The sequence below is a fragment of the Protopterus annectens genome, chromosome 6.part1, assembly GCF_019279795.1.
Source record: "Protopterus annectens isolate FY-2018-M chromosome 6.part1, PAN1.0, whole genome shotgun sequence".
In the NCBI taxonomy this organism is placed as follows: domain Eukaryota; kingdom Metazoa; phylum Chordata; order Ceratodontiformes; family Protopteridae; genus Protopterus; species Protopterus annectens.
In genome coordinates this window covers 136,163,682-136,186,860 of record NC_056738.1, presented here as the reverse complement: position 1 = coordinate 136,186,860, position 23,179 = coordinate 136,163,682, and the positions used below count along the sequence as shown (strand labels likewise).

Genomic DNA, 23,179 nt, shown 5'->3' with positions numbered 1-23,179 from the left:
CAAAATCCCAAAAGGGGAAGGCATCCCTGATCAGTACTAGTAAGAAACTTCGATCCCTCATAAAATCATCAAAGGCTAGCTTTGAAAGAAAAATCGCCAAAGACTCTAAAGATAATCACAAGGAGTTCTTTAGCTACATCAAGAGTCTGGGTGGCAACTCTCAGATATGCTCTGAGCTGGTGCAAAATGGCACAAAATACACTGAACCCACTGACATTGCCAACATCCTGGCGGACAGGTTCAGTGCAAACTTTACCCCCCCTTCCCCCCCAAAAGAGCCAGTGTCTATCCCAGAAGAATGCAATCTCCCAAGACATCACAGACGCACAGGTGAAAGCAGCCCTCTCCAAAGTAAAAAAACACAGCATCAGTGGGACCGGATGGTATCCCGGGCTGTGTCTTACAAGAGCTCCAAAATGAACTAAACCCTCACAGGTTATGTACCCAAAGAATGGCGTACAGCAACAGTGATCCCGCTTCACAAAGGTGGCGCCACAATGGATCCTGGGAACTATCGCCCTATAAGCCTGACTAGCCTGGTCTGAAGACTATGGAGCGCATCATCATGGATCTCATAAACAAAGACATTGGAAACCTCCAAACACTGGACCCTATCCAATTTGGCTTTGTTAAAGACAGATCTTGCCTCTTAAACCTAGTTGACTTCTTCGAAATAGTTACCAAAGCCATAGATGAGGGAACGGTAGTCCACACAGCCTACCTGGACCTTTCAAAGGCCTTCGACACAATACCCCACTCTGGCATCATAATTAAGCTTACTAGCTTAAATATTAACCCATATGTCACAAGATGGGTTGCAAACTGGCTCATGGATAGAACTCACATGGTCAGAGTCGCGGGTGCCATGTCTGACTCTAAACCGGTTGCAAGTGGTGTCCCACAGGGCTCAGTCCTGGGACCCCTCTTGTTCGGTATTTACTTCTCTGAGGTACAGGCAAACACGGGAGGACTGTGGCTTACCAAGTTCGCAGAGGATTGCAAACTGGGAGTCATAATAGACTCTCCAGCTGACACAAGCATCCTCCAGAAGGGCCTTACGGAGACCGATACCTGGTGTCAGAACCATGGCCTCAAGCTAAATGCCAAAAAGTGCATAGTCATCCCTTTTGGGAAAAACAAAGTGCCCACAAACTACCACATAGGAGGTAATCCATTAAGTACCAAAGAAGTAATTAGGGATCTGGGCACCCAAGAAGATAGTAGCCTCTCCTTTGGCAATTACATTGCCAAAGGGGTTAGAAAAACCTTCTATATCTCACCTAATCACAAACGGGTTCACATCTAGATCAAGAGAGGTCATTGTGCCCCTCTACTCATCGCTCATCAGGCCCATAATTGAGTACAATGCCCCATTTGGGATGTATCTTACCCGACACCTGCAACAACTGGAGACACCTCACAAATGCCTCACCAAGAGGATCGTGGACCTCAAACAGATGCCCTATGCAGCTTGACTAAAGAAGCTCCAGCTCTACTCAGTTGCTTACCGCCTATTCAGAGGGGACCTCTGCCTGACATTCAAGGCCATGTCTAACCCGGAACTGTTGGACATGCTCCACCTCAAGAAAAGCAGTTCCATTAGAACTACACACTCCAGGGATTTAAACCTTAGCACAGCAATAAACAGGACATGCTGGAGGGATAGATTCATGTCCCAAAGGCTTCCCTCGCTCTGGAATAGAATCCCAGTCTGCGTTAGACAGAGCCCCTCGCTGACCCTCTTCAAGAGAAATCTTGATGAGTGGATGGGTAATCGTAAATTTACTCCTGGGATCACTTCTTTGGCCCTGCTGGACAGAGGCTCAGGAATCTAGTCTAAAAGGGAGGCGAAAGCCAACATTCAGGCTAGGCTTATAAATGCCCTAGGGCAGATAGCCTAGTACCTACCTATGAACCTATGAGCAGAAATGGCTTAATTAAATAAATAGAAAGCGAGCATGATGCCCAGCAGAAATGGTTGAGCTAACACACACCAGAAATGTTTAAATAGCATTTGAGCTAACACACACCAGAAATTTTCGTTCAAACAGTGGCTGCGCTAACACACACCAGAAATGTTTATTCGTTCAAACAACAGTTGAGCTAACACACACCAGAAATGTTCATTCAAGCAACACTTGAGCAGAAGACTAAATGCACTAATTCACAGACTTAAATGTTAAAATATGCCCCTACCAGGAGATAAAAAACACTACAGCCAGTTAGCAGATAAAATAAAACAACAGTTGAGTGGCATGAAGCAGCAGAACAACAACCAGACTGAAGTTGCACACTTGGCACGAGCAGATTAAATAAATAGAAAACAAAGCTAGCGGCACTCACACACACCAGAAATGTTCATTGGTTGAACGGAAGACTAAAGGCACAAGTTCAGTTCATTGAGCAGACTGTGGATGATGAACTAAAAGTTCACGGACTTATTAAAATATGCCCCCTATCTACCTGCAGATAAACTGAATCAACAAACAAAGTACACAACAAACCAGCAGAAATATTAATATGCTTACTGTTGAATGCACCCCTACTGAAATGCCCAGCCAGCAGATAAAATAAATCAATAAACAACGGTTGAGCAGCATGATGCATGCAGCAGAAGATAAACTAAATGCACAAGTAGTACATTAACTTCCACAACAACGGACTTAAGTTGCTCACTCAGTGCCAGCCCAGCAGATTAAATAAAAAGAAAGCTAACAGTTGCAGCAGATTAAATAAATAGAAAGCTAAACTAGCGGCACACACGCAGATAAACCGAATGTAGTCAATGCACAAATAAAGCAAATAAAACAATGGTTGAGCTAGCAGCACACATGCAGAAAAACTGAATGCACACTCCCCAATGAAAAAATGCCAGAAGAATGCCAGCAATATAATGTTAAAAACCCTATCTGATGAATGATATGCCTAGCCAGCAAATAAAATAAACAATGGTTCAGCAGCATGATGCAGCAGAACTCAGTCAAAAGATAAACTAAATACATAGCAACACGGACCTAACTTGCACACTTCCAGCCCAACATTAAATAAAGAGAAAGCTATGGGCCTGTAACAGTTTTCTTTACCTGGAGGTGGCTGGGACATGTGGGTGAACTTATTGCACAACTGCCACCATTGCTATTCCCTATTTCCCTCCATCTCCAACAGACAGTAGCTGATGTCATCGCGCACGGCCCTGTAGGCTGGTGATGGTGACATCAGCCATAAATTTGAAGTGGTATGGTTGGTAATAAAAAAAAAGAAAAAAGACCAGAAAATTCGGAAATTAAGGGGGCCACTCGGGAATACGTGGCACCCCAATATTTTGCCTCAAAACCAGTAAATACTGAGAAATTTGGTATGGTTGAGAGGTATGGAATCATTAGCAGTGAATCATATATCCAGAATCTGCAAGAGAAACAAAAGAAAATGTAGTGTCAGTCTTCCCATTAAACCTTGTCTTATTATCTTCTGTTAAGTAACAATACAAGAGGTGTGAAATTGCAATATTAATAACACTAGACTAGCCACTAGTGCAGTGCATGACAGCAGAAGTATTTCACTCCACTAGCAAGACTCTCAGCAACTACAGAAGAAAGGCTACTAGGATGGAATGCCTAGCATATTGCTCTAGTGTCTTTCAAGCAAGTCTTGCAGGCTACATATGGCATAATGACCTTGTTATCGCCTAATGCGAGGCCACTGTAGGAGTGGGGAACTCTTGGGCCAAGTTGGTCCAGTTGGCCTAAGGCCAGCCATGGTGCTTGATTTAATACATAGGAATTCCACACTAGTCAGGTAGGAGGTATGTGCAGATTGAGACATAGAGGAGGGGGTTACTATAGTTAGATGTGATTTAATAAAGTTTTTTTTGTTAATAGTAAGATGGATGTGGAGTTTTTCCAGGTTATCTCATCTAATGAGTTTGGAGGTGATTTTTTTAAGAATATGGAGACATTTAAGTATTTAAGAATATTACTTTTATCTTTTTTTAATTCCCCCAAGTCTGTTGGATTTCTAATACCATGATGGGAATGGACCCAATTCCTAAGTCAAAGTAAGATTAAAGTTAATGAAATTAGTATTGTTTCAATCTTTTATCCATTGTGGTAGGCCGGATGGTGAGATAGGCATTGAAACTCTGCACTAGCGGAATGCTTTTATTGGAGTTGAACCTGTTCTCTGTATTGCTGCATGCATCAGTGTTTTCCAGGGTAAAGAATGCTTGTAGACCATGTATTTTTTGAGACTCGTACCACTGAGCAGCAGTACCTTAATGTTATCCAAATTCTGTTTTGTTATCTAGGAAGCTTTAGATGATTGACATTGCCTAAACAAGGCACTGTGGGGAGCAGGGGTGTTGAACAAAGATTTAGTCAGTATACAGAAGCCCCAGGAGGAGAGGTACAGGTCATCCCTGGCAAAACAGTTAGCACGGTCTACCATCTCCTCACAGGTTGATATATTGTACCCCTTGTGAATAACACCAGAAGCTATGCCATTTGTTGTTACCAATAATCTGCTAGAGATGGGATTATCCTAATTTAATTGGCAGCTATAACTCAACTCCACCCGTCAGCATTATGCATGGTAATGCTATGAAAATATACAGAACCAGTAAGTAGCCTTGTGTGCAAGGCAGTAACCTAATTTAGTAAACACTGTGAGGACAAGGATGATTTGGATGTATGCCCTTATGGCTAGTACCTCTTGCAACTGTGCTGTATTTGAGATGTTACTTATTCCTGCCATCCATCTTTTGATTTTTTTTTTTCAGATCATGACTGATTCACTGGCTGTTTATTACAGTTTTGTCAATGTTACCTGCTCTGTTTCTACAAGGGGAAAATCAAAACATTTATGGGGACACTAGTCACTCTCTAGGGACTTTCCTTTCTATCCCTCAAAGAGGAATTTCATCTGTAAACCACTAGCATATTGGACTAAGAGACTTTCCATATTTCTACACCCTTAACTTTCCCATCCTTCTAAACATCTAATTGCATCTAATATTCTGCTCCCCACTCGTTACCTTACTCCTACCTGATGTGTATAAAAAAAAGAGTTTGCAATCTATCACTTTAACCACTATGGCTTCATAGACAATTCATTTTTGATATCTGCTTCACTGTAGTTGCATTTAGTATTAATAAGCAGAAACATACAGTTGCTGTTTGTTTTGTACACAAACAGCAGAAACACAGCATTTGTTGCAAATTCTAGCCAATATCTTACCTAACTACAGTTTTAATTGGTATTGGTTAGCAGAAACATACCTGCTATCAGTAAGGAGAAACATACAATTTGTTTATTTGGTATCTGGTATTTGAAAAGCTGAAACAGTATTTGTTACCTAACTACAGTTTCCATTGTATTAGTTAGCAGAAACATATAGTAAGGAGAAACATACAGTTTATTTGGTATCTGAAATGCAGAAATAGTGCTGGTTGCAAACTCTAATTTGCATCTAAACTAACTACAGTTCTAACTGGTTTTGTAAGCAGAAACATACTTGGTATTTGTAAGCAGAAACATGCAATTGTTTATTTGGTATTTGAAAAGCAGAAACACATTTTTTACACATTCTAGCCAGTATCTTACCTAACTATGGTGCTACTTTAACCTGATAGACTTAATATGTTGTTAAATTTGTCTGTAATGATCTGCCTAGGCACTGTTTCCTATTCTTTGTGATTCTTTACTCTTCCCCAGACATTTATCTATGTATCAACTTATTGTACCATTTCTTGTACCAACTCTCTGTCTTCTGATAATCCTTCCATCACACTCTGACTAATATCCTCTACTCTCCTAATTGTCTCCATTTCTCCTAGAACTGTACTACTCACTTTCTGCTCACACTCTCTTTTTTTTGTAGTTTGCTCGGGCCATCCACAAGCCTTGGGATTGTGCCCCCCCCCACCACCACCACCACCGCCGCCGCCGCCTTCGGTTCTGAAGTAATTTTCAGCTAAAGCTCAAATCAGCCCTGGGAAATCCCAACTTGTAAACACAAGCCTTCCAGTAGAATTAATTATTAGGTGAATGTCATTGAATTTGTTTTTAACAATTTTCTCTTACTTTGTGACCGTCTTTGTGAGGTGAGCACAGCTGCATTGAGCTCAATTCAGCTTCTAACTTGGAGAGCTTTAATGAAGTTGGCCACTCGGTAGGAACATACTCTACTAATCCACCCTTCTTACCATAGCTGGGTGGAATTTTTAGTTAAAGCATACTCCCCATTCTATAGTTTCAGCTTCCCACTCCCTCCTAGGGAAGCTAACCACAGATTAATTATTATTGAATCTTACCTTACCTTATCTTTAGGCTAAGCTACCTTCTTGCTCAGTCAATCTCTTGCTGTTACTGATAGGTTTCTGCAGCTTTAGGTTCTCTTGCTCTAGCCCACTCCGTTTGCCCTTCAGGCTCACTCCGGTCCCCTTCCTGCCCCCAGTGCTCCTACACTTATAGCTCATATATCCCCACCCCCTCCACAACAGACTATTACCATCCCTCAGTCATCAGATCCACTCGTACTTCCACACCACACCCTCCACCTCACAACAACCTCCTCTGTGCACTCCACCCACACCATGCAAGGCATACTCGGACTACTACTACTAAGTCTCACCACTCTAGCTTACACCACATCCATACACTCTAATATACCAACAAACACTACCTACCACATAACACACACACACACACACACAAATATAGTAATATGCTCCACAATATTTGACAACAACTCATTATTCTACATACACAAAACAGCAACCACACTACCTCAAAAAAGGCTAACAGTACCCAAAAAACACATAGACATATAGCCTATGCCATAAAACTCACACTATTCCTCAGAAAATGGCTACTAATCTCAGGGAACATGCGCCCCAACCCAGGTCCAAGCAACACAATCCTGTCCCAGAAACACAAGTCAGACCTACTTATTATCAATATAAACACATGTAGCATATCCAACAAACTACATGACTTTCATGTGTTCATATCCCACTACGCCCCAGACATACTAACCATTACAGAGACCTGGCTAAAACCTGCCAGACAAAACAAAGAAATTCTTCCCCCAGGCTATAACATCCTAAGGTAAGATAGAGGTACCAAAAAGGGAGGTGGAGCTGCAATCTTATTTAAAAATACACTCAGCCTCCAACCACTAAAAAACCCATTTCCCAAATTCCAGAATGCAGAGACATTAGGCTCCGTTATGTTCCTTAAAAACAAAAAGAGAATCAACATCCTCTGTAGTTATATTCCTCCAGGAAATAACTCGCCTATAATAGAAGAGATACTACAATGGGCCGCAGTCAACCTACCCCAAGAAACCATCCTGCTATCAACATCCTCTGTAGTTATATTCCTCCAGGAAATAACTCACCTATAATAGAAGGGATACTACAATGGGCCACAATCAACCTACCCCAAGAAACCATCCTGCTATCAACATCATCTGTAGTTATATTCCTCCAGGAACTAACTCACCTATAATAGAAGAGATACTACACTGGGCCACAATCAACCTACCCCAAACACCATCCTGCTATCAACATCCTCTGTAGTTATATTCCTCCAGGAACTAACTCACCTGTAATAGAAGAGATACTACAATGGGCCGCAGTCAACCTACCCCAAGAAACCATCCTGCTATCAACATCCTCTGTAGTTATATTCCTCCAGGAAATAACTCACCTATAATAGAAGGGATACTACAATGGGCCACAATCAACCTACCCCAAGAAACCATCCTGCTATCAACATCATCTGTAGTTATATTTCTCCAGGAGCTAACTCACCTATAATAGAAGAGATACTACACTGGGCCACAATCAACCTACCCCAAACACCATCCTGCTATCAACATCCTCTGTAGTTATATTCCTCCAGGAACTAACTCACCTGTAATAGAAGAGATACTACACTGGGCCACAATCAACCTACCCCAAACACCATCCTGCTATCAACATCCTCTGTAGTTATATTCTTCCAGGAACTAACTCACCTGTAATAGAAGAGACACTACAATGGGCCACAATCAACCTACCCCAAGAAACCATCCTGCTATCAACATCCTCTGTAGTTATATTCCTCCAGGAACTAACTCACCTATAATAGAAGAGATACTACACTGGGCCACAATCAACCTACCCCAAACACCATCCTGCTATCAACATCCTCTGTAGTTATATTCCTCCAGGAACTAACTCACCTGTAATAGAAGAGATACTACAATGGGCCGCAACCAACCTACCCCAAGAAACCATCCTGCTATCAACATCCTCTGTAGTTACATTCCTCCAGGAAATAACTCACCTATAATAGAAGAGATACTACAATGGGCCACAATCAACCTACCCCAAGAAACCATCCTGCTATCAACATCCTCTGTAGTTATATTCCTCCAGGGACTAACTCACCCATAATAGAAGAGATACTACACTGGGCCACAATCAACCTACCCCAAGAAACCATCCTGCTATCAACATCCTCTGTAGTTATATTCCTCCAGGAAATAACTCACCTATAATAGAAGGGATACTACAATGGGCCACAGTCAACCTACCCCAAGAAACCATCCTGCTATCAACATCCTCTGTAGTTATATTCCTCCAGGAACTAACTCACCTATAATAGAAGAGATACTACACTGGGCCACAATCAACCTCCCCCAAACACCATCCTGCTATCAACATCCTCTGTAGTTATATTCCTCCAGGAACTAACTCACCTGTAATAGAAGAGATACTACAATGGGCCACAATCAACCTACCCCAAGAAATCATCCTGCTATCAACATCCTCTGTAGTTATATTCCTCCAGGAAATAACTCACCTATAATAGAAGAGATGCTACAATGGGCCACAATCAACCTACCCCAAGAAACCATCCTGCTATCAACATCCTCTGTAGTTATATTCCTCCAGGAAATAACTCACCTATAATAGAAGAGATACTACAATGGGCCACAATCAACCTACCCCAAGAAACCATCCTACTATCAACATCCTCTGTAGTTGTATTCATCCAGGAAATAACTCACCTATAATAGAAGAGATACTACAATGGGCCACAATCAACCTACCCCAAGAAACCATCCTGCTATCAACATCCTCTGTAGTTATATTCCTCCAGGAACTAACTCACCTATAATAGAAGAGATACTACACTGGGCCACAATCAACCTACCCCAAACACCATCCTGCTATCAACATCCTCTGTAGTTATATTCCTCCAGGAACTAACTCACCTGTAATAGAAGAGATACTACAATGGGCCACAACCAACTTACCCCAAGAAACCATCCTGCTATCAACATCCTCTGTAGTTACATTCCTCCAGGAAATAACTCACCTATAATAGGAGATATACTACAATGGGCCACAATCAACCTACCCCAAGAAACCATCCTGCTATCAACATCCTCTGTAGTTATATTCCTCCAGGGACTAACTCACCTATAATAGAAGAGATACTACACTGGGCCACAATCAACCTACCCCAAACACCATCCTGCTATCAACATCCTCTGTAGTTATATTCCTCCAGGAACTAACTCACCTGTAATAGAAGAGATACTACAATGGGCCGCAACCAACCTACCCCAAGAAACCATCCCGCTATCATCATCCTCTGTAGTTACATTCCTCCAGGAAATAACTCACCTATAATAGGAGATATACTACAATGGGCCACAACCAACCTACCCCAAGAAACCATCCTGCTATCAACATCCTCTGTAGTTATATTAATCCAGGAAATAACTCACCTATAATAGAAGAGATACTACAATGGGCCACAACCAACCTACCCCAAGAAACCATCCTGCTATCAACATCCTCTGTAGTTATATTCCTCCAGGAAATAACTCACCTATAATAGGAGATATACTACAATGGGCCACAACCAACCTACCCCAAGAAACCATCCTGCTATCAACATCCTCTGTAGTTATATTAATCCAGGAAATAACTCACCTATAACAGAAGAGATACTACAATGGGCCACAACCAACCTACCCCAAGAAACCATCCTGCTATCAACATCCTCTGTAGTTATATTCCTCCAGGAAATAACTCACCTATAATAGGAGATATACTACAATGGGCCACAACCAACCTACCCCAAGAAACCATCCTGCTATCAACATCCTCTGTAGTTATATTCATCCAGGAAATAACTCACCTATAATAGGAGAGATACTACACTGGGCCACAATCAACCTACCCAAAGAAACCATCCTGCTATCAACATCCTCTGTAGTTATATTCCTCCAGGAAATAACTCACCTACAATAGAAGAGATACTACAATGGGCCACAATCAACCTACCCCAAGAAACCATCCTGCTATCAACACCCTCTGTAGTTACATTCCTCCAGGAAATAACTCGCCTATAATAGGAGATATACTACAATGGGCCACAATCAACCTACCCCAAGAAACCATCCTGCTATCAACATCCTCTGTAGTTATATTCATCCAGGAAATAACTCACCTATAATAGAAGAGATACTACACTGGGCCACAATCAACCTACCCCAAGAAACCATCCTGCTATCAACATCCTCTGTAGTTATATTCCTCCAGGAAATAACTAATCTATAATAGAAGAGATAATACAATGGGCCACAATCAACCTACCCCAAGAAACCATCCTGCTATCAACATCCTCTGTAGTTATATACCTCCAGGAAATAACTCACCTATAATAGGAGATATACTACAATGGGCCACAATCAACCTACCCCAGGAAACCATCCTGCTAGGCGACCTAAACTTAGACTGGCTAGCCTGCAACTCTAAGAACCCCTCAAACCATATTAACTTATTTGGATTCTCACAACTAATCCAAGAACCCACCAGAGTAGACAAAAAATCCAATAGAACCTCCATTCTAGATTGGACACTAGTTAATATCCCCACAGAAAATTATCATGTGAGCTGCTTACATGATACATTGAGTGACCACTGCCCACATTCCTATTTTGTAAACAGGCAAAAATACCCAAACCCATGCTATTCAAGGAGACTAGGGATGAGCACAAAGTCAATCCACAAACTCTTAACAGTTTGCTCCAGCAACAGGACTGGAATCCACTAAAAACTCTACCTTTAGACCAGGCAGTTGATTTTTTTTTAATACTACTTTTATGAATGTACTAAATATACTAGCTCCCATCAGGAAACTCAGGACCAAAGTTAACTATGCCCCATGGCTAAATAGGACAACAAAAGCCTTAATAAAAGCCAGAGACAATGCCTGGAAAAACTGGAAAAAGAATAACACTATCCAAGACAGACAGAAATATCAAGAACTACGAAATAAGGCCAAAACCCAAACAAAAGTAGATAAAAAGAACTACTTCTTAGACATCCAAAACAAGCACTCTAGAAACCCCCAAAAGTTCTGGCAAGCCATCAATGCCCTTATAAAACCGGGCAAAACCACCACCCCCATCTCCCAACAGCAATTCTGATAATGATAGCATAGCTTCAGAATTCAACCATCATTTCACAGAATCTATCCTTGCACTATCTATCCAACTATCCAACAAGAACACTAAAACCACCCAACTGTAGAACAAACTAACATACCCACCTTCACACTCTCACCTGTGCCAATCTCTTCAGTTAAAAAGCTACTTTCTAAACTAAAACCCACCGCACTCACAGCAGATGGTTTACCCACAAATTTTCTAAAATTAGCTGCAGAATCACTAGCCTACTCTGTCTCAATTCTTATAAACCACTCTATACAAGAAACCTACGTGCCCCATCTATGGAAAGTGTCACATATAATTCCCCTTCACAAAGGTGGAAACTCCTATGAACTATCAAACTACCAGCCAATTGCTATCTTGTCCCTCCTTTCCAAGCATTCTGGAGAAATGTATTCAAACCCAGGTAATGCACTTCTTAAACTCACATAACCTCCTGTCCCCCACACAGCATGGTTTCCGCCCAAACCATAGCACAACCACTGCTCTACTCTCCTTTACCAATCAGATTAATCATCTAAGAAACAACAACAGATTTGTCTCAGTCATATTCCTAGATGTATCAAAAGCGTTTGATATGGTCTCCCATAACCTAATCTTAGACACTCTGTCAACCTTATCCTTTGCTCCCTCTACTACTTCATGGTTTAGAAACTCTCTCTGACAGAAAACAATCAGTTAAATGGCAAAGTACACTATCTCCTCTATTACCAACTACTATAGGCGTCCCACAAGGATCACTACTGGGTCCTCTATTATTCACCATTTTCACTAACAAGCTACATACTTCCAGCCTGCATGCATCACTTATACAGTACTCAGATGACTCCACCCTAATCTGCTCAGCCCCATCCATAACCACTCTTCAAAAGCTTACCCAAGAATCCTTCTGCTCTGTGGAACAATGGATTACCGATATCCAACTCATTCTAAACCCCAACAAGACCAAATTACTCCTTTTTACCCCCTTATAAATCCAAATTCACACCTTCTATCTTCACTATCACCTCCAAAAACGGGAGCACAATATCCCCCTCCCTTTCCCTCACACTAAGCTGCTCAGGGTTTAAATAGATAACAATCTAAACTTTAATGTCCATATCTCACAAACCATCACAAAGATACCTAAGAAACTAGGAACCCTATGCAAACACAAACAGTTCCTAATGGACCAAGCTAGAATCTCCTTAGCCCAAACCCACCTCTAGTCTACCCTAATGTATGCATCACCAATCCTAATTCATATCAGGAAAACAGACCTAAACAAACTAGTGTCATGTTGCAATAAAATTGCAAAATTCGCTAACAACTCCACTTTTAGACGTCATCACTGTCTTGCCCTGTGCTAGCCTTTCCCAGGTGTGTGTGTGTGTGTGTGTGTGTGTGTGTGTGTGTGTGTGTGTGTGTGTGTGTGTGTGTGTGTGTGTGTGTGTGTGTGTAAACTACTTGGGCTGGGACGCTCTACCTCTCTGTACTTCTTTTGTATTTATTATTGTATCTACCTCTCTACTGCGGTGGTGGTGCTGCGGTAGCATTGTCGCCTCACAGTTAGATGTTGCCCGTTCGATTCTCCGTTAGAGCGTCTTCTGTGTGTCGACATGCGTGAATGGGCGTTCCTTCGTTGGAGGTTGTGCGTTAGGCCCGGCAAGCCAGCACGTAAAAATCAACTGCCAATCATTAGCGGACCGGAGTTCCGCTGTGGCGACCCCTAACCGGGAAAAGCCGAAAGAAAGACAGACAGGATTGTATCTACCTCTTTGTACTTATTTAGTATTCAGTTATTAGTAATGTATGCTTTAATACCTGTTTCTATCTTGTTCGTATAAATTGTCTTAACTTTCATGTATCATTTGGAGCTTTTCTCCCTGGGCCTCCGCTGAAAATGGGTTCCTGACCCAGTCGGACTTTCCCAGTAAAAAAATGTTAGATAAATAATGTGAAGTAAAATTATTTCTCCCAATACATTTGCCATTCTTAAAAGTAATACCAGCTACAAATGTTCTTGCAATGGTCTGTTTTTACTATACTTACATTAACATGCAGCAGATGAACTACGATTGCAGAGAAGAAGGGATAGTTGCATCACATTGTCAAAATCAGTATTAATGTCTATGTTCAGTAATGTATCCATTGTGAGAGCACATCATAAGAGGGATACTGATGATCTGGAGAGGGTACAAAGAAATGATATTTTGTTGAGTAAAACTAACTGATACTTAGCAGCAACTTGACAGTAAATCAGTCAGTTTTCCTTATCTTTAGCAGATTAAAAGCCATTTATTACTTTTTGTGCTAGATTGTGCTCCTTTTTCTGAAGTATCTTTACTTCTGCATGGACAAGCTGAAGTGGTAAATTTATAGACAGACTGATTCAGCACAGTGCGACTTACTTGCATACTTATTGTAATTCTGACTCATGTCATTGTTAGGTCTTCTAATGCATTGTGCACACATCTGAAGTTCGAGGATGGGAAGTATCAACTGTTGCTAAATTATTTTATTGCTGTACTTTGCAAACTTGAAGTACTTATACAGCAGCTGTTCACTGCATCTTTGATGGATTTACAGCTGCATGAATTAATGTAGGATATCAGCTCATGGTTTGGGTCATCCTGTTTGTTTCAGGGTTCATTCATTTTCACATAATACTTCTTTCATAAGTGCTCTGAGGTTAACTGACTGTTGGCAGGTTTGCATAAATTTATCTTTGTATCTTCATTTTTCATTACACCTTCACTCTTGAGTCTTGGAATATGATTTAATTTCTTCCAACCATTTTCTCTCTTTCTTTCTGTTTGTGTCAATCCCACACACACACACACACACACACACACACACACACATTAATGAAAGTCTGCATGTTGAACAGTTGTTTTACAAAGCTGTATCTGTGCAAGCAGGAAATATGCTTAACTGCAATTGTTTTATTTTCGACTTGAAGACTGAACTACTAGGCCTATTTTAACTAATTAATACATATATAGTGTAGAATGTCACACTTTTAGCAGCCTACACACAGCTGGCATTCCTGAGCATTTTCTGAAAAATAAACTTAAAAAACATAAGATAGATAAATGTAAATATTTTGTGAAGAGTAAAAGCTGTTAAAACTGCACAAATGGCAATGCTATCAGTAAGTGTCCATTACAGTGATAATAGAGAATTTGTGGTCTTTCCATAAGTACTATAATATATTATAATGCGCACACACACACCAAATTATATTTCTTGCCAAACTTTCACAAACAAATGTTCATATGTTGGAAGCTGTACTACCTAGACAGATATTGTTATAACATTTCTGTTAACCAGACATAAGCTTTCACATGACAACAAGAAATTCCTCTATGAGTGTATGTTTATTGAGATGTTTACAGAAATATGAGAATATATGCTTAATTATATAATTAAGTTTGTCACTTGTTTTGTGAAGTGTTACTTACTCAAGGAAATATTGTTTATTTTCATAATCACTACCAAGCAACTAGGAATATCTCAAGTATAGTGTGATATAAATGGACATTATCAATGAATTTCCCTGTTTCCTTCAATGACAGATCACATCATATCCTTCAATAACATCCAAGGCTCCCAGTTATGAAAATATGAACATGAATATGAAAATATGAATAACAATTGGCAAATTATTAATTTCTCTATTGCTGCACACCCTAGATTAACAATTGTAGTGTCATTTATTATTAACTCCTTGTATTTTCTAATGCTGCCTATTATTAGCTGGAAAGTTGATTAGGTAAAGACATCAACCAAAAAAAAAAAAAAAACATCTGGACGCCATAATGAGCTAAGAGTGTGGACTGGAAATATACAAAAATAGTGTCTTAGGCTTGAATGAGTTAACATGCAGCTTTCATAAAGTAGCTGCATGACAAAGTGGCAAGTACATTGTACTCTGTCACCAACTTGTCGACTTGTTCACTTTATTGCTCTTTTTTAAAGGAGACAATAGCATTTACACTTCATTCAAGCCTAGCAACTGTTATCTTTCCACTGCATGCAGTGGTGTCTTATTGCAGACATGTCTTTTCACCAGTTGTGGAGCCTTGCATTTCTATTGCAAGTGGCACTGCAGGGAATGCTTCCTTGTTTAAATGGTACAATATGATTACTCTCTCTTTTGTAGCCTGCTCTGTGGCACTGAGACCGAGAAAGAAAGAGCAAGAGCTAAGAAGCCCTAATTATAACCCAGATGACATGGGATCTATTAGTGACACAGGTCCTGAAGAGGTGACTAGGGATGTGTGAGTTTGTAAGCAGTCAATGGCTTGCTTATGTTGAGGGAGGGGGAGTAACTTGGTCCACAGTTTGACTGCCACTCTGTGTAGGTGTGTAAGCTGAGTGCAGTGCATGGTAACAGGGTCATAGCATGCACATTACCTGGCAAACAGTGAGAATCTCTGTAGCTGGAAGGACATATGTGTGTAGTCAGTAGCAGCCTTAGGTCAATTGGTGCCCTAGGCAAAAGGGATCCACAGCACCCCCCACCACACCACCCGGTGCCCCCATCCCGGTCTACCTACACCAAATAAATACTGGAAAAGCGCCCCTACTAGAGCGGCACCCTAGGCGGCCACCTAGTTGGCCTATGCTTAAGGCCGGTTATGCGTGTAATGGTACACATTCAACTGGGCTGATATTGCATGCCCTCCTCTAGTGGGGTCCAAGCCTGGCCTTTGAGATGGGAGTTAAACATTGTCACAAGAAAATTGCTGCAAAGCACTATGTAACTGAACTATCCCATCTTCCCCAGGACAGCTTTTGCATAGAAGATCTGACTCCTAGGACTCTTGTGCCCTCTTAACAAGAATCACCTTTATCTGAGAGATTAAACTGGACTCCCTTGCCAGGGGAGAGAGGGCTTCTCAAGGATGTAGCAGACAGAACACTACATGGATAAAATAGAGGCTACAGTTTTACATTCAGTGACCCACAGTCCCTCACTAGCATTCTGTTGTGCAAAAAAAAAAAAAAAACAGTTTTATTTCACACTGAGATCATTCACTGACAATTCCTTCATTCTCTGCCCTTGCTGTTTATGTTTAATATTCTCAAGGAAAAAACTGTAGCAAAGTTTGGAAGGACTTCCTCAGCTTGGTGTTGTGTCCCATCACTAGCACAATATGCTGTACAGTTTTGTAAATCACAGGCTGTAGTAAGTGTTCTAATATAGAAAAGGCATAAATAGCAGTGCCACTAATTGAAAAGCATTTATCCTCACCTATTTGTTTTGAGTGGGAATATCTTCTTATATCATTGAAACAGAGATTACTGTTTTGCTACAGCAGTCATATAAATATCATGGCAATTGATATATAGTATCTCTTATCTTTTGCTACATATAGTTGAAAAGGGGTTTGTGTGTTGTCTTCTTTTTCAGTTAAATCAGCAGTCATTGATCAGTTGCATAGTTTTGCATTAAATGCATAGATTGCATTTAGTGATAAGGATGACAGCTGTTTCCATATCCAAATTTTGTTTAAAGATAAATTTGATTTAGTCGTTAACCCTGTGTGTTCCCGTGAGTACAATAATAAGCTTAGAACTGCTACCGCCTTTGGAAGAAGACAAAACTACATGGCATGGCCCTTTTGTTTTTATTGTGTGTACAAGCTATACAGTTTGATGTGGATTTTTCTGTAGCACATACCTCAATGTCTGATTTACTGGAGAAAAATAACTTCAATTTTTACTAATATTTTGGTTGCTTTGCCAAAATCTCAAGCTTATGTAGCTTGTTGTGTTGAACATACAAATGCAATTTTTTCTTTGTAAAATACAATTGAAAATATATATAAAAATGTAATTCTGAAATTCTAATGCTAAGTGAAGTTTTGCTGTTCTTTTTTTAGAGTGACACTACATGAGAAGGATAACCTCATGAATGCTGAGAATCTTGGAATTGTTTTTGGGCCGACCCTAATGAGAGCACCAGAACAAGATGCTATGGCAGCTCTCAATGACATACGCTATCAAAGACTGGTGGTGGAAATGCTTATTAAAAATGAAGATATTTTATTTTGAAGATTATTGAAGAGACTGTATTCTTTGCTTCGGCAGATTGTATTAATTTAATCAGTCTTTGAAACTGAAGCTTTCTTCATTAATAGTTTGTATGTACAGGACAGACCAAAACTATGAAGAAAAGTTTATAATGTTTTAATAAAGTATTTAAATAATCAAATTAAACAGTAACACTGTATGTTACTAGTACTACAGTGTGTATATCTTGTATTAGAAAAGAAAGTTGCATGATTGTCTCCTCGTTTTTGTCGGGGATGTTTTTACAAGGTTAACCACTTATTGTGCAGTACATTTCGTTTTGGTCAATCTTTAATTGTAATTTAGCATGTTTCTGGTTAATTGTGATGAAAATGAAAGTGTTGTGAATTTTTTGTAACGTCTGCCATAACTGGTTTATAGTACTGAAATAGGCAGACTATGTGAAATACAAAACATAGATTGTAAATAGGTTTTGGTTTAATTTCTTACCTCTTTTGATTAGTTTCTGCTACCCTGACATCCATGTTTGGGAGATTTTTTTCCCTAACAAACATATTAACGTATTTACACTGAATGTTAAATATCCAAATCTTGTGTTGCAGAATACTGTACAGACTGGAATCATGTTTAGTTAACTTCTGTTGTGTTACTTTGAATTTAGCATGCATATTGTAATTTATTAAATCTGTATGAAGAAAAAAAAAGTGGGTATTTTTTTCAGATAATGGAAATGGAAACTATCTGAATCATATTTTAGAACTGCTGATCACAACCTAGTTCTCGCTTCATAACCAAGCAGCAGCATTCTGCAGTTGGAAAACGGAGAGTATCTAATTCTGAAGATAAAACTAGTGCTATTATTCCTAACATTTTAAGTTGTTAGATGGATAAGGTTTCTGCCCTATACAAAAGCTGAATGAATCCTCTTTAAAATTCACACAGATAACATAACAGTTCTGTGCAGTTACTGATTACACACCAAGAGTGAGGCCTTGTCGTTAAACATACTCATCAGAACCTTCAAGACCGAGAATCTTCTTAAAACATGCAGACCGAGCACTAGGATGACTCATTGCATATCTTGTTTTAAAGAATTAGATGGAATTCTGTTGTGTAAAAAAATATATATAAAATGTTACAAATTGTATCATTTCTCTGGAGCCAGTAACATTTAGCCCTTCTGCTGTAAAGGTTATGGGTTGCACATAAGGACTAGACTGTGCAAAGTACATACATATCATGTGATATTTGGAGTAAAAGTAGACTTTTTGGAAAGTCAGACAAAACTTAGCTGTACTACTGGTACAGTACAGTAGTTCATTATTAAACTTTGGTTTCAGAGTTGTGTCTTATGTGTTATATAAGATGAAGTCTTTAAGTGAGCAGATTTTACAAATGTTGACACATGGACTTATTCTGACTTTTATGTAAAGTAATTTATATTTAACATCTTACTCTGTGTCTGTATTGGCACATTTTATTTCAATGATAGCAAATTCAGTGTCAGAGCTGTTATTTTTTCAGTCCAATGATCTTGGTTGACCGTTCTTCAAAACCACTTTCCCTGCATAATAATGAAAGGTGGACGAGCAATGTCATCTTGTTCCAGGGAATGGTGATTTCTTTTTCACTAGTGTTGTATCCTTAGTCTCTCCATCCCCAACAGTGGCTTTAACATAAATTGAGCTTGCTTCCTTGCCATATAAATGGCATGGATGGCACATTGGTGCAGCGGTAGCATTGTCGCCTCACAGCAAGAGGTTCTCTGGTTCGATTCTCGAATGGAGTGCCTTCTGTGCAGAGTCTGCACATCCTCCTTGCATTCATGTGGGTTTCCTCTGGGTGCTCCGGTTTTCTCCCATGTCACAAAGACATGTGTCTGGACCATTTCTCCCTGGGCCTCCACAGAAAATTGTCTTCGTTCCAAGTTGGACTTTCCCGGTAAACAAATGTTAAATAAAATAAAAAATATATATAAATGTTTTTACAGTCAGTAGTGAGGCACATTTCCATTCCAGTGAAAGGCCTGTTTCCACTATTGCGTTATTACCACAGTTGTAAGGCCACACCTCCCCCGAATAAAGTTAACCTGCAGTTAACCTCTCATTCTCCATCCATGACCTGTACTTGCTGCATTCAGACCTCTACTTAAATCCAGGTTATGGTGGTGAAGACAGACCTTCAGTGCAATGCCATAATGTGTTTGTTTTCTTTAGTTTTATTCAATAACCAAATTAATGAACTGTTCTGTAAACCCTTTCTAGCTGAGATGTTGTTCAAAAGGTGCAAAGGATTATCCACAGGAAAAAAAACAAAGCACTATATGAAGCAGAACAGTAGTTACAGTATAGCAATTACTATACAGCAATATATGACTGAATTGCAGGAGAGGAGATCCTGACATCAAAACAGCATTAGATTGGTACAAAAACTGACAGAATATTAACATAAACTAAAACATAATTCTTTCATCCAAGAGTTTCTGAGGGAGAGGGCAGATGCACTTTGGATTGTATAAGCCATCATCAGCAGACAAACTGTTATTAATAAGGCTAGAATGAAGTAGGTGGAACATAACAGAAAGAGAAAGGTAAAGGCTGTAGGTCTGCAGTGTATCTTTGAAATTAATTGGTTGAAGACTGTGTATTTGGTATTAGACTGAATTTACTTCATGATCAAATCATACTGTTGTGAGAAATGTTGGTGGAAAGGGACCTAGTAAATGCAAGTAGTGGCATCTTTGAGCAAAACACAATACCAGCAGTAGTACCACCAGGGGCAGAGTAGGGGTTGTTTGGAGCTGGAGTGTTTTCACAGTACATATGAGAATAAGGGTTACTGCAGAGGAGCAAGGGAAATAAGAGACAGATATATGGTATGGTAGGTAAGCATGTGGCAACAATCATAAAAAGAGGTATGGGAATATGTAAAAGTGGAGCCTAGGTTTGAAAACTGTAGAGTAAAACCATAGAAGATAATGGAAAAGAGAAGTTAAGTAATAAACCCACTGTAGTGATTGATTGTTGAGGATCTGTCTTGCAGTAGATATCAAGAGTAAAACTCTGTCTGGCTGTAAGACTTTAATATATGACATCGGATTGTTGGCAGTCTGCCTAATGCCATTTTTGACACCCCAACACGGGACCAGTAATCAAGGAGCCTCAATCCTCACCACTATCACCAGTGGGGGATGTACACTGAGAGGATGACAGGTACACACACAGTATTTCCAGATGCAGCTCACTGCATCAAGTGCAGTTTCCCTTAAGAGCACACAGAGCCCACAGTCAGTCAAGGGCTGGTTTCTCCCATGTTCTCGAGATCCCCTATAAAACTACCCACTGGCACAGCTATAGAGCTGAGATCTCAGCTGAGAGGCCAAGCCAAGACTTCCAACACCCTCTCTGTCCAACCAGTGCTTTGCGTCCCAGCCCAAGTAGTTCACACATACACACACACACACACACACCTGAGAAAGGCTAGCACAGGTTTACTAGCTATGCCTCTTTTGCCCAGACTATACGGTAGTTATCACTGCCACCAGCCACCTCTTTTACAGCTGCTTTAAGGCCCTTAACAAATGGTGTCCCATCTTACCATGTAATGTTACTGTCAGTACAAACGGTAGTTTGAACAAAAACAAGGCTATTAGGAGTGGCCTATGCAGTGTCACCAAATAAATATGCAAGTACTCACAGAGTTTAAATATCTCTAGACAGATCAGCCACACACTGAGATGTTTAAATACATTTACTAATAAATAATAAAAGAACAAGATCATGCTAAATATATATATGTATATATATATATATATATATATATATATATATATATATATATATACACACACACACACACACACACACACACACACACACAGTAACATCGGAGTTCAAAATTGCAGGAAATATTTAAAACAACATTGCAGGACAGTCTCAAAGAAAAATATATAAATTAAGCTTTGCTATATTCCTGACTATATCTAAGAGAATTACTATACCCAAGTACACTTAATTAGAGTAGCAAGGCAGTGGTGAATAGATCTTGCCAGGTCCAAGATAAAATATAGAATGCAGAGCCTCTCTCTGAGAGTTCTTAAATTAATATATCAAATATTACTACAGGGATAGCTTGCAGAATGACATCATTTCTTGTCATCTGACTCTATCCCAGGTAAAAAAAAAACCCATAGCTAAAAGCTAGCAGTATTTAGTATCCCCCTGTGAAAACACATAGAGAAGGGCTTTTCCTCAGATCTTTGCATATCCTGGAAGTCATAAAACAGTAAAACATTTCCAAGACAATAAAGAAAACTTCTCAGCACAGACATTGTGTCTGTTGCTGCAGTGATAAAGTAATTTAATTTCAGCTATTTTTCTGAAGTTCTGCAAGTTAACCTTCTGTATGCCAGTTTCTCCTGTTAAAATATATACATTTAAACAGTTACAATAGTGTATGTGCATTTCTGTTCTATTTCAGTAGAGTACACTGTGGATACATTTCAAACACTTTGCAAAAAACTTTTCAACACACACGTCTGTACGCGTCTTTATGCCTGACACACAGTTCTAATACATTTGTAACACAAGTATCTTATATGAATCATGCTGATCTTCACAAATGACATATAATTATTTACAAAATTACAGACAGCAGGGCTGGCAGTACCTCCTTTGTCACATTTTTTCCTCCTTGAAGACTCAAGCTATTTTTTCAAGTGACCCTTGAGAAACATTGCTTGAGAGGGATGAGCTTATCTGGGAATACCTTACCCTATTCCCTGTCTTGAGATTTCAGCTGCCTTGGCATTGCTGACCCCAGTACAGTACTGCACTGCCCTATCATAAGCTCACAACCCTGGGCTCCACCACAGTAATTTAGGACTTTTCTGGCAGGCTCACTATAGCCATATACCCCCCTCAGACTCCTCCTGCCTTGTATTGCAAATAATTAGCACCAGGGTCTCCCTATCATGGTAAGGTTTTATCATGTTAACATGGAACACTTTGTGCCCCTGCCTCCTGCCTAAACATCGCTGGCCTTCCTTACCACCTTGAAGGTTCCCGCCCAAGCTGCCTACTGCTTGTTGTGTCTGACAGAAATGAAAACCATAACCTGCTGCCCCACAGTATACTCTCTAGCTTAAGCATTCCTGTCATACCACACCTTTTTTTGCTGTTAAGCTTCTGACAGATTCTCCTAGGCCCAACCCATGAGTTCCATGAGCCTTGTCCTGAGGTTTAGGACATGTGCCAAAACAGACTCTTTGTACTATTCACACTCACCCTCCCACTCATCATGAATCAAATCTAGAGGTCCCCTCACCCTCTGCCCATACAGCAACTCAAATGGTAAAAAACTGTGGATTTGGGGGCACCTCTGTGTAAGCAAACAACAAATGGAGTAAATATTTGTCCCACTCCCTCATAAACTGGACTGTAAATTCCTGTAGCATGGACTTTAGTGTAGAGTTTAACCTACCTACCAGCCTATTAGTCTGGGGATGGTAGGGGTGCTCTTTAGGTGCTTCACTCCATAGCACTCCCCTAGACAACCAGCAGTTCTGACGTGAAAATGGCAGCTCTGTCAGTCAGTATTTCTTTTGGGAAGCCTACCCTGCTGAAAATCTCTAACAAAGCATGTGTC

At 40.0% G+C, this 23,179-nt stretch overlaps 1 protein-coding gene across 4 annotated transcripts in view; it reads left to right on the top strand.

Moving 5' to 3' along the window:
• CHN1 (chimerin 1) overlaps window positions 1-18,874 on the top strand; it is a 1,979,161-nt gene extending 1,960,287 nt beyond the window's left edge. For all 4 annotated transcript variants that reach the window (XM_044075564.1, XM_044075565.1, XM_044075562.1 and 1 more), the window contains one exon: window positions 17,383-18,874. In XM_044075564.1, coding sequence (XP_043931499.1) covers window positions 17,383-17,554 — 172 coding nt within the window. In that variant the 3' untranslated portion in view covers window positions 17,555-18,874. The remainder of the gene's footprint in view (window positions 1-17,382) is intronic.
• Window positions 18,875-23,179: the final 4,305 nt, after the last annotated feature.